Raw genomic sequence first — 13,703 nt, forward strand, 5'->3', positions numbered from 1 at the left:
TGGAATGAAGGGACATTTAGACTGCATATAAGTAACATACAATTATTAGACTGTATAATAGCCGCCAGATAGAAGAGGTGACTGTTTCTGTAATATGATTTATTTCAGAGTAAATCAGACAAATTTGAATATACTATATAAACTGTTATTGTATTGACAGGGAATAAAAAAAGATATATAGATATAGATCTGCCACTTGTGTGACTCTGGGCAAGTCACAGCTCTCTCTCTGCTTCAGTTCCCCATCCGTAAAATAGAGAACATAATTCTGCTCTCACTAAGGATATATTTACACAGCAAAAGCTGTGCACAGGCTAGCGGATCCAGCTTGACTCCAGCTAGTATAGGTAACAATAACAATGAAGACTGCACAACATGGGTCATACAAGCCTGGCACAGACTAGAGGTAAATACTCAACTTGCTAACCCATGCTGTGCTGGCTTCAAGCTAGCTTGGTAGGCTAGCCTGTGCACAGCTTTTGTTGTATAGACATGCCGTATGGGTGTTGTGAAAGTACATTCATGTATGTTTTAGAAGTGCGCAAATACTAGAGCAATGAGCGGAAGAATAAAGCATATAAACAAATAGCAAACTTAATCCAATTTTCAAGACGATTTCTTAATATCATTATTAAAAATCATGAGCACAGTCTTAGTTTTCCAAATGTGCCCCTTAAAGTACTCAAAAGGAAGTTTAGCTATATCTAAATAGCCACATTTATTTGCAAGCAACTCAAATTATATTAACGCAACTCTCTGCAGTGTTAGGTCTGTGAGCAATTCAAAGCAGATCACAGGTTGCATAGTAAAATAAAATGTGTACTCTTATAACTAAACAAAGCTTACCTTATTCAAGTCAAAGGTATTAAACACTTGATCAACATATGTGTCTGCCTGTGGATTCAGACCATGCAGATCCAGAAGTGTCTTGAATTCATAGAGACTAAGTTGCCCAGACGGGCACTCCCTCATAAATTTGGTGTACCATTGATGGATCTCTGGAGCATTGATATCATCTGCTGTTGATGCACCGGCTCCCATAGTGTCACACAATGAGTATCTTTTTTTTCAATGTTTATTCATAAACTTATGTTTCTCAACTTCAGTGGCTTGCACCCAACTAAAATTCAAACTCAAGCCCTGCCCCTAAAGAGCTAATGTAAACCTCTTATGAGACAGAGCTGATACAAGCCAATTAAAAATAGAAACCTAAGTGAGATTACCGTCAATACCCAGTTTTAAACCAGAAAGGTTTTGTAACATGTTTAAAGTCAAAGCTAATAGGGATACTTAAAAGATTGTTTCTTCAAATTCCCAAGGATGTGATTCTATCCAGTAGTTTTTTTTTCCCACTGATAGTTAAGGCAACTACTAGCAAAAATATGCTAGCATATCCTCAAACTGGTTGTCTTTAAACTGTATGGTAACTATTAATGACACACAAAAGTCTAATCCCTAAATGGTTGTAAATAATGGCTACAATGCATGTGGTAAGTAAGAAGGAAAAGGTCAGGAATTAACGGGCATGTGTGATGCGAGGGAGAACTCAGACAGCAAAGCTGTGGGTGAGTGGAGCCTTTTCTAAACCAAAGTTCTGTTGGACTCCCTCCTGATGTACTTCCTGAGTAGTGCTCAGAACCCAATTTCTTTGGCTTCTAGTCTTCTAACACTGATGGATTAAATAAATCCAACACTCTGCCCTGGTTTTATTCCAGGTCTCAGACATACAGTGGTGCTTGTATGTTACCTCCATCATAATTTGCTTATACAGTTTTGTATAGGACATACACAAAAAGTGCTACATCCTCTAAAAGGGATCCTGAAACAGATATTACATTATACTGGAATGGTATTTCATTTACTTAGCAATAGCTAAAAAGCCTGTAAACAGCAGCTAAAATATATGGGGGGAAATGGATTTTGTAGTTCAGTAAAGGACTGTCCCACCTCTAGGGAGAGACTGCAACAGAATATAATAAATGTAAAATAGAGAATGTAATTCTGTCTCTCACTAAGGATATGTTAGTTACTATGTTAATAGCTGATAGTATAACTGATGGGAAAAGGTGGTGGTTTTATGGAATGCAATGGGGGCTAAAATTTATAATCTGCTGTAGTTTAACAGCTTCTATTAAACCCACGGACAAAGCATTCACTGACACTGCAGCAATTCCACAAAAATCCCCAAAGCCACTGGTGATAGCACATTACTGCTTTTATAAACAGGAAAAAATACGAAACAATAAAAAAAAAATAACTTTTTGACTGTGTGGCTGGATTAAGGAAATATAAAAGAACACTGCCAGTTTTGAGAGAGTTTAAATGATGATTTGGGATCAGGTTGTGTACGGTAAACAAAACGAAGCAATCCAAAAATTGCCATCACCAGAGGCTGATGTGGCCCTAAAATGTACATTAGAAATTGCTAGATCAGTGGAGACAGCTAAAGATTAATAGATTCACAGATTCCAAGGCCACAATGGACCATTGTTCTCATCTAGTCTGACCTCCTGTGTAACACAGACCAATAAAATTCCCCAAAATAATTCACAGAACAAATTTTTAAAAAACATCCAATCTTGATTTAAAAATTGCCAGAGATGGGAATCCACCCTGACCCTCAGTAAATTGTTCCAATCATTAATTACTCTCACTGTTAAAAAAATTACACCTTATTTCCAGTCTGAATTTGTCTAGCTTCCACTTCCAGCTATTGGATCATGTTATACCTTTCCCTGCTAGACTGAAGAGCTCATTATCAAATATTTGTTCCCCACATAGGTACTTATAAACTGTGATCAAGTCACCCCTTAGCCATCTCTTTGTTAAACTAAACATATTGAGCACCTTGAGTCTATCGCTATGAGGCAGGTTTTCTAACCCTTTCACCATTCTCACGTCTCTTTTCTCCAAACCCTCTGCCATTTATCAACATCCTTCTTGAATTGTGATGTTCCAATTCACTGGGACACAGTGTTCCAGCAGTGCTAAATACAGCAGTAAAATAACCTCTCTACTCCTACTCAATATCCATTAACCAAGTCTTTGTATTGCGATGTTCCTTGATGGCCCTTCTGATTTGGATCTTTCCGAATGGGCAGGGGGGGAAAATTCCCATGTATGGGTTCACAAGTTCAGAGCAAACATTTTCAAAGTTATAAAGCAAAACTGAGGCATTTTCTCATAGAATGGAATACAGACATTGCAAGTGAGACTGATGCACGCGGCAACTTAGAAGCATTTCATAGAGTCTAAACACTAAATACATTCTTATAAGACTAATGCGTATTTTGAGCAAAACTAACATACAGGTGAACTGATCTGGTCTCCAGCTATGAGTTTGCCAGTTATATTTCTTATTGGACGGGGTAGATCTGGATTGATGTTGCCTGCTTCTTTCAGTAACTGCTTGGACTACAAAAGAGGTTGGCGAGAGGTGTGAATAAAAATTCTGTTCCCTGGCACCAACTATTTCTTTTCTGTCCACTTTGGAGTGGGACGGGGGGTGCATGAGGCTGGGGTATGCCAGACCACCTTGGCAAGTTTTAAGATGACTTCATTAATGGGGAGTGGCACCTTGCTAGACTCAATGCTCTGCAAAATGTTGAGGAGTTTGTAGTGCATAGGTACCCTTCTTACTAAGTCTTGGAATTGCAAAACACAAAAATATCCCCCAATCCTCCACTCCACCCTCCAAGGATTTGACAACTCAGAATGCAATGATTTGGTGACTCCAAATGTTGGTGTCAGGGCGGGGCATCCGGATCATCCATCACTAGTGCCAGCCCTTGTGAAGGGCCAATTTACTCTACTTCAGAAGCCTGAAGCTCTTTCTTCAGATACTATAGACTTGTAACTGGACCTGTTCTCTAGTCTAGCGTCTCACCCTAAAATAGGAAACACACTGGGAGGGACAAGCTTGTAAACAATCACATGATTGTTCTCCCAAAGACCTTTTCCTTGATTTACAAATGTAGCTTTTCTTAGAAAAGAAACCAATTAAAGAAATACAGGTTTAACAATGGCAGGCTAATGTTAAGTACTAGAACAAATGTAAACTTAGATGGCTGTAGTACTTATCTTCCTGAAAAATGCCAAAGCAACCTGCACCCCAAATGAAAACTCTACACAGATCACATCATCCATTACTGAGATATAGCCACCTCTACTGTAAAATATGGCAGCTTTGTAACAGGTGTGACAAAGATCCTCCTCTGCCTTGGTGGGTCCTGCACTTTTTGGAGGATTTGCTTGCCTCAGAGGTTTACAGGCAGCCCTCAGTTTGGCCACTTCTGCTAGAGGCTCAAACCTGCCATTCACTCAGCTAACCTCATCATTGGCCAGCATGGGGGAAATGGAGAACAATCTCTGCAGTCTCTGTTGTCCCACCTAGTGGGTCAGGTACAGGCCAGGTCCCTTTCCAAATTCAACCTTCCCTTCTGGTGTTGATCACAAACCAGGTCAACTCCTCCTGTGTCCGATCAGGAGTTGGGAGTATGGGGGGAACCTGGGCCCGCCCTCTAGATCAGGTTTCAGACCAGGGCCCTGTGGATAACAGCTGTCTATGTCTCCTGTGTCAGCTGCAGGACAACTACAGCTACAACTCTCTGGGCTACTTCCCCATAGCCTCCCCCCAGCACCTTCTTGAACCTCACTGCAGGATCTTCCTCCTGAAGCCTGATCACGCTTGTATGCCTCAGTCCTCCAGCAGCACACCTTCTCACTCCTTGCTCACCCTCCACTAATGGGAGGTCCCTTTTAAACCAGGTGTCCTGATTAGTCTGCCTGCCATAATTGATTCTAGTATGTTCTTAATTGGCTCCAGGTGTCTTAATTAGCCTGTCTGTCTTAATTGGTTCTAGCCCGTTCCTGATTGCTCTAGGGCAGCCCCTGCTCTGGTCACTCAGGGAACAGAAAACTACTCATCCAGTGGCCAGTATATTTGCCTTCTACCAGATTCCTATACCCCACTGGGTCTGGGTTTGGGTCTGTCACACAGACAGAGTAACAGTGCATAACAATTCTTTGGGTAGACAACTATGGGGGTTGTTCAGGAGGCAGAATTCAGTACCCGACCTTAACATTTAGCCAGAATACCACTTATAAGTACTCTAGGCAGAAGTAAAGGCCCAGGGATCTTTAATAACCTCAAGTCATTAGGATATCAGTTTCAGGTCTTTTTTCTTCTCATTCTGCTGAACAGTAAGCGATATATTGTAAACACCAATTTCCTGAGCTGCAGACTCAGGGTATCTCCATCATTGGAGACCTTTAAGGGCACTGCAATCTGGTTTATATGCTTTAGATTGAAGAAGAAGAAAAAAGAGCACGACCTGTACAATGCTGAGAGTTATGGCTCGGATGTTGCAAGGGGCTGACCCAACTTCCACGAGGCGCTGAGTGCCCTTAAATCCCATTGGAATGAACGGGAACTATTGGGCCACAAGCTATTTCATCAGTGAAAGTCAGTCAGACTGTCCAGAAGTGCATTAAATGCCAACATTTTAATAATGCAAGTTAATGAATTATGGGCATTGACTAGAACTGTGAACCTGCAATTTTAAACTTGTGATTGAATTGGAAATTTAACTGCTGTGCAACTTGTGAGAAAAGTAACCCGAACAGCAATGAATCTAGTTACTCTTGCAAACCTATGAAACTATTCAGAGAGCTATGAAGCCTCAAGATGTGTTTCTTTAAGCTCTTTCACAAATGAACTATAGAAGGCTGGCAGCTTTCTCCTTAGAATATACCATTGATAGCAGGTGTTTATTCTGCTGAGAAAGAATTAAGAGGTTTCTGCCAACCGAGGCAGGTAGGATCTTGTTAATTCATCTCGACAGAAGGGAGATATAAAGGGGACCTAGACTGTGCACTGAACAGTGATGAAGTAGGATCCTTTGGATCAGCTATGCACCGGGAAAACACTTGAGTTGAATTTGATTAATTTTTTTTTTAGTAACTGTTAGCATATAGATATTCAGGCCTGTCTGCAAAGGCCTATACTTTAAGAATTTAGGTGTATTCTTGTCACTTAGCTAGTTATAGAGGTATAAAAGAAAGAATCAAAATCACAGTCTGCCGGTGTAAGGGCCTTCTCTTACTGTGACAGTCTGAGGCCCTGTTCTTAGGCTAAGGCCTTTGGCTAAGTAGCAGAGGCAGCATAAGCTGTGAAGCGAATGGTCACATCCTCACATTCCAGACTAGTCATATAGAAATAAGGCAATCTGGAGCTGTTAGAAAGGTGATCCAATCTATCACCTCCAGAGAAAGGGAAGAGCCTAAAAGATTTAAAGAAAACTTAGTTTGATAGCATCCTGTCTGGCAAGAACTCACTTATCAATAGGGGTGTAAAATCCTCATTTCTGTGTTGTTCTATCACTCACGTCTCCACTTCCCTATTGTTTGTCTGTATAATTTCTGTCTGATTCTGTGATTGTTTCTGTCTGCTGTATAATTAATTTTGATGGGTGTAAACCAATTAAGGTGGTGGGATATAATTGGTTAGATAATCATGTTACAATATGTTAGGATTGGTTAGTTAAATTTCAGTAAAATGATTGGTTAAGGTATAGCTAAGCAGAACTCAAGTTTTACTATATAGTCTGCAGTCAATCAGGAAGTAAGGGGGGGAATGGGAATGGGAGAATTGGAATCATGTTTTGCTAAAGAGGGGGGAATGGGAACAGGGACACAGGCAAGGCTCTCTGGTGTCAGAGCTGGGAAGGGGGACACTGAGGAAGGAAACTGGAATCATGCTTGCTGGAAGTTCACCCCAATAAACACTGAATTGTTTGCACTTTCGGACTTCGGGTATTGTTTCTCTCTGTTCATGCGAGAAGGACCAGGGAAGTAAGCAGATGAAGGAATAAAGCCCTCTAACAGAATTCCAGAAAGCAACTCCAGAAAGCCCACAAAACTCCAGAAAGCAAATACATTGTGACTGTACGGTGTGTGTGGACTTGGCTTTAGAAAGTATTTGGAAAGGTATCTAACTCACAGAGGCCTTACACATTGAAGAATTTCTTCCATGTTTGAAGTCACTAGATTCAGACTACTCTCGGTGAAAAACTAGGCTCACTTTCTCATCTCTGGATAACAATAAGATGCTCTACCACAGTGTATTGCAGATAAAGTGATCATATACAGCTACTTGGTTCAAAAGGTTCTGAGATAGTAAATTTGGTATGGAAAGTCTCATAAAAAATAGAAAACTAGGTCCTACTTCTATAGAGTTTACTTCTGTGTAAGTTCTAAGAAGGGATAACAGCTAAGAATACATTACTTTTGTAACGGTACTTTATGAATCAGTTGCTACAGGTGCCACAGGAATGGTAAGCAACTGTGTATATGAACATACAAATTGCTGTATGATATCAGAGCAAGAGTCCATCTAGTTCAGTCTCGTCTCCCCCAGCAGACCAGCATCAGATGCTTCAGAGGAAGGTGGAAGAAACTATGAAATAGGTTATTAGAACTGGCTGGAATTCTTTGACAGAACATTTTTCTGTTGGAAAATATTGATTCATGGGAATGTGTCAGTTTCAATGTAATTTTGACATAAACCAGGCATGTTTCTGTCAGAAATCTGCCTGTTTCCGGCCAGCACACACACCTCCCTGGCTCCTCTGCAGTCCAGCTGGTTGACGTGGCACTGTGGCTCCCAGGGAGCATATTCGGTTTCAGAAATACCAAAACTTTCACACCAATGTTTTGGTGTTTCCAAAATGAAATACACCTCTACCCCGATATAACGCTGTCCTCAGGAGTCAAAAAATCTAACCGCGTTATATCTGAATTCGTGTTATATCGGGTCGCGTTATATCGGGGTAGAGGTGTATTGCAGATTTCCACTTCCATGAAAATTTTTGAGTTTTTGGATTTTCATCCTGATTCAGGGTGAAAACCCACCCCCCAAATTCCATTCTTTTTCATAGAAATTGGCAGCCCATTTTCTGGTTACTATGAAATACCTTAACATGCCAAACATTTAGAAATTCCTATTATAATTCAGGATCTTCTTACTATCTGTGTAAAGGCCCAAGCCTTTTTTGAATTATTGGTAATACAATGGCTGAATTATTTCTTGTTACAAAGAGTTTCACAGGCACATTGGGTTTGGTGTACATTTTCCTTCTATCAATTTCAAATGTTTGGCTTTTGAATATTATTGTAAAGGAGAGAAGATATTCCTGATACAATCACACTATTAAGATATGGACTACACTGATAAAATTGAAGAAACTCTGCTTTATTATATTCTCTCTGAAAAGAAATATATAAAAATCTCAAAATAAAACCTTATAGAGCTTTAGACTTCTTCAGTAATCTGAAAAAAATATATCTGTCATATATTGCTTTTAGTTAATGTCAAAAATGGCTAAAAAAATCCTTACAATGGAATGATATGCATTACAGTAACTTGAGAATATAAATTCAAGCAGTCTGCTTAAATTCTCATCAGATGTCTTCAAAACCTGTGTCAGTGAAGTTTTGTCTTTAAAATATCCTTACTTTTAGATAAAACATATGTAGTTCTTTGATATTCTTTACTCCTATATAAACTGCTCAAATATGACCCACAGAAGACTGAAAAGAGTTAGTGCAGTAGACAGATGTTACCCTTAAACTATAAAAACAGTAAGTGGAACTTCTTTGACTTTTTCTCTATGCTTTGAAGAAATTCCAAACACAATACATTGTGTATGGCAGTATTTTTATACTATATTTACTTAGGACTTTAAGAAACTTTACAATACACAGCTTCTTAATCAAAGTCTCAATTCCAGCTCTCATGTATCAGTACTGTAAGACAATCCATGCTGTCTACAAACTTAATAACTGGGCAACTCAAATCTGATTTATAAATTCTCCTTTCAACATTTTGGGCCAAATCCTGAGCAGGTATAAATTGGCTTGGCTCTTTTGAAATAAATGGAGTTATATTTATTCACACCGCTGAGGATGTGGCCTTCACTTGCTAAGAGATAGGTATATTTGTGCCACTGGAGATAAAAAATGGATATTCTCTTCAGCTATGAAGGTTAAGAATTAAGGTTGAAATCTTTTTGCCTTTGCACCACATGAAAAGGTTTTTAGTACGAGGTGAAGTTTAAGCACTTTCACATGGTTGCAAACATTTCAGGGCAAAAGCACTACTTTTCTTTGAGGTTGCATTTTCCCCAAGACTTATCTGACTGAATTTGCCCATTAGTGAGAGAATTTTTGCTATGAGCTTATTTTCACTTCCAGTAGCCACAGGCTTTACTTTGATATGCTCGTCACAGGCAGATGGCACTTACTGTACTATATTTATATCTCTCTTTGGCAGCTACAGTTGTCTGCTTCTCTCATGAATTACTTCATTGCTAAGTTATTACTTTTGTCACAAGTTGTCAATACATTCTGGATGATCAAGTACACAGTGATTATAGAGCTACTGAGAAAATCTGAACCAGGCCATAAAAACCCAGCGTGTCTCACTGCAGAATGGCTCAAATGCTAACAAATCATTTGTTTTGTCTAAATTAAGTTTATCTCCTGATACCAGACTGCAAGTCTGTGGAATGGCTCAGCAGATAACTTATTTTACAACAAGAAAGTTATATATTTCACATCAGAGCAAACAGAAAGGGGTCGAACCTCCAGTTGAGAACTTCCATGACCCCCAAGCCTGGGCCCTGAGTTGCCACAGACCCTCTCTCCATATTCAAAGCAGTCAACTCTCAATCCCAACCCTGAACTAAAAGGGAGGAAAACTGAGCTGTAGTTAACCCCTTGTTCAGAGATCAGGTAGTACACCTAGATTCTGTAACCCTAAATATATGTATTTATTTAAAGAGATAGATTACATTTTATCCTCTGTAGAATATCCCTATTCCATCCTGCTTTGAGTAAAACACACCAGTTCATTCACTCGATTGTAACAGATGTTCAATTTTTTTCAGCCAAAAGTTTTACAAAAAGAGCATGCAAAGGGAAAGGATAAAAGCCTTTTATCTTAATGTAGATGCCACCCTATTTATTTGTATTGGCTGTACAAGGTATAGAATGTAAAGTCTTAAGCATACCACTGATTTGAAGAAAAAAATATTATAGGTGCCAACCAGTTTCTTACCCTTTCAATAACTTTTCCTGCATCTGCTGCTGTGACAACCCTACAAGGAGAAAGATTCTCGTCTTTTAGATTACAAAAGCATATAGATAAGCATTAAACAATATCGCAATATCTTGCAGAATGAGAAAGCAGCATCAGTTCAAACCCCAACATTAAACATGAAGTTTAAAGTCTGGGACAGGTAGTTTTATGGTAGATTTTATTAAGTCTTAAAACAGACGAGTTGTCTAACTTCTCTGAAATGGAGAAGGTTCCCTAACCAGATGAAATGAGAAGCATGTTCTCTCTAATATAGAATTTCAGTCATAAAGATATGGTTATATATTATTTTGATAACAGTTTTTCTTTTCTAGATTATTTATCAATCTTAGTAAGTATACAGATCTTTGTAGAAATATTTTTAAAACTTCATTAATTTCTTGAGGATGCATATTTCCAAAGCTTTGAGCCACCTTTTTAGTTGCCTGCCAAAACTAGAAATTTCAGTAATGCAGGACCATAGTTTAATAGCATAAAATTCCTTCACCTCATGCAGACATATTTTAAATTTTATCTGTGTACAACCTGATAAATACAAGGGATAAATCCCAATAGAAATCAGAGAAGTCAGTGCATTAGACATCAGAAAATAATCTTGCAGACAGCATAATGTACAAGTCTGTATCAAAAGAGTAGACATTTTCAAATATCTAGGCCGACGTTTTGGGAAGTGACTGGCAATTCTGTGCGCGTCCATTTGTGGGTGCTCAACTTGACACCTTAAACACTATGATTCCCAGAAAGTATTCAGGGCCCATCCTTGATTTTTGGAAATCTAACCTCAGAGGCTTTATGAGGCCCTGATTTGATGAGGCACCAATAAAATACTAGATCCTCATCAAAATATTGGTCTAAAATAAATTTTCTGAATTAAAATTAACAGCACTTAGATATCTGGCTTTGTGGACCATAGATTATTTATAGGGGAGTGGAGAGAAGTTCTTGGAGAAGACTAACATATGGCCCAAGAAATTCTGAAGCAGCTAAAAAGAGTCTCTAAAATGTTGTTAAAGCTATATTTGAAGTGTAACCATTAACACATTATTTGTAAGTAATTAAGAGAGACAAAAATTGAGATCTTCCCACCAAATCAGATTTCATTTTAATGGATTCAGAGTTTGCTAGCTGGCCAACTGTACTGCTACACTCCTTGAATTAGTTGATTCTGATTAACCAATTACCAGTCAGTCCCTCCATGTGGTTGTCTAGTGACCTCCAATGATAAATGAACTTAATATAAATAGCAAGTGTCAATAATACTTAGTTCATTTGTGACAAAGCAAAAGATTCTATTGTATACCACGGAGTCTTGTATTACAGCAACCAGCAGTACTCAGAATACATAAACATAGATTAAAGCACAATAATTTCTCAATATTAAAAAAACCTAAAAGACTGTTAAAGCAAATTAATATTAATGTTACCAGTATATAATTTTATCACGACTAGCTAAAACTGTACATTAGCTCTCTAGTAATTCCTGGGCCATTAGGCACAATGTACCATCACACATATCGCCATCACCCCAAATCTCTTTTATTTTAAAAATGCTCTTACACTAATTTAACTTCTATTCATAATGAAGTCTGTTAGAGAAAGGGATTTTCTAAAGATTAAAACAAGATGGGATTAATGCTCCTTGTCTGCATCTTGGATCACCAAATGTAATCCCTGTTGGAATCCCTGATACGAAGCATTAATGCATTTTGCTTTACTAGTAATGCAGTCATTCCAACCTCACTGGGTTCATTGGAACAGAATGTCCGAATGCTTTTTCCATGGGTGTGTGACATGGATGAGCCCACTGAATCTTTCTGCTGAAGAGTACCTTGGAATCCATTGATGTGAAGTTGCTAGTTTGGAGCCCAAGCCTGCTCTCATTTCAGTCAAAGGCCAAAACCCTAGTGACTTCAGTGGGAGTAGGATTAGGCAATATTTCAAGGTGCTTCCTAGACCTAGGGGGGAATTAAGAAGGTGAGCTCTTTTGGATGTGGATCCTATGATTAGAGGGAACCTGTATGAAGCGCAGAGTTAGCAAGAGCAGCAGGCAGTGATGCAGGAACAGCTGCTGTAGAACCACACTGTGCAATATCAAACACTGAGGAGTTGGGGGAAGAATAAAAGTCCGTATGGGGCAGCTAGAGCCATCTCTGGAGAAGGCCATTTGATTAATTTCAAACTAAAACTTATAACACACTTAGCATTGTGAAGAAATGTTTCATTCAATGAACAGTATATTTAGTAGTTCTTCATAAGCACTGATATATGTGGACCCAGTCAAACAATTACACTTTTTCAAGTAGATTTATGGGGAAAAAAAATCTCCACTGTCTAACACACTCTAAAAACAGCCTGAGAAATTCAGTCTTCAAGTAACTAGATTTGATTCAGAAAGTATTATAAGGATTGTACACAGATATTTTTGAAAAAGGCAAACTCCCAAGAGAGTTCAGCGTTAGCTTCTGGCTACTTAAATATATTCACATGGAGTTTCTCGCTATATTTGAACCATAGGTCTAAATAACCAGTGTGACCAGAACATTGAGATATACCATTTGATGTAGCAAATTACACAGCTTTAACAAAGCTATGTAGTTAAGTAGGAATCCTTACCTTATTCATGTCAAAAGTGTGAAATACTTGTTCAACGTACTTGTTTGCATCTTGAGTAAGACCTTGCAGACCCAGAACAAGTTTAAATTCATGCAGACAAAGCTGTCCAGATGGGCACTCCTTCATAAATTTTGTGTACCAGTGATGGATTTCCATGGCGTTAATATCATCTGCTGATCCATTGGCACCCATAGTGTAAAACATTCCAAATACCCTTTTTCAGTATTTATTCATCCAAATGCTTATGCTGCCTAGCTCTAATGGCTTGCCGACAACTATCATTTAGACACTAACTCGGCATCTAGGAGCTACTGTAAACCTCTTACAGGTCTCCACAGATATAGGTTAAGTAAATATAGCATCCTAGTGCGATTACCTTCAGTGTCCAGTTTAAATGCAGAAGGGTTTTATCAGTTGATGATACTCTTTCCTCCCACTTAATTCTCATGGTGCTGGGACATACAATGAGGAGAGGCTGGCCTCTCCTCATTTTTGATTTCACACCATAGTTTATGGAGTTAAACCAATGTAAAAAGAGTGTGTACGAGGTGAGATTCAGGCATTTTGAAAAAGTTGCAAAACTCTTGTATCAATATTTCACAGGAATAGGGATGTGTCAGGTGTAGTTTCTCACTAAACTCTGGGGCCCAGCTGTCCTGTTGCATACGCAGCGGCTTTGCATGTGAGGAAATGGCATAAGTTGGTTCACTTACCATTTACTGTCAGCTCATACCATCTTGTTGACCATAAGAACATAAGAGCGGCCACACTGGATCAGACCAATAGGCTACCTAGCCCAGTATCCTGTCTTCCGACAGTGACCAATGCCAGATGCCCCAGAGGGAATGAACAGAACATGCAATCATCAAGTGATCCATCCCTGTTGCCATTCCCTGCTTCTGGCAAACAGAGGCTACGGATAGCATCCGTGCCC

The 13,703-nt window shown here is 38.9% G+C and overlaps 1 protein-coding gene across 1 annotated transcript in view; it reads right to left on the minus strand.

The window, feature by feature from the left end:
* The window catches only part of GUCA1C (guanylate cyclase activator 1C), a 31,574-nt gene extending 30,533 nt beyond the window's left edge, over window positions 1–1,041 (minus strand). The window contains exon 1 of the mRNA XM_034758678.1: window positions 847–1,041. Within this exon, the coding sequence (XP_034614569.1) occupies window positions 847–1,041 (195 nt within the window). The remainder of the gene's footprint in view (window positions 1–846) is intronic.
* Between the last annotated feature and the right edge of the window lie 12,662 nt (window positions 1,042–13,703).

This window comes from Trachemys scripta, chromosome 1, assembly GCF_013100865.1.
Source record: "Trachemys scripta elegans isolate TJP31775 chromosome 1, CAS_Tse_1.0, whole genome shotgun sequence".
In the NCBI taxonomy this organism is placed as follows: domain Eukaryota; kingdom Metazoa; phylum Chordata; order Testudines; family Emydidae; genus Trachemys; species Trachemys scripta.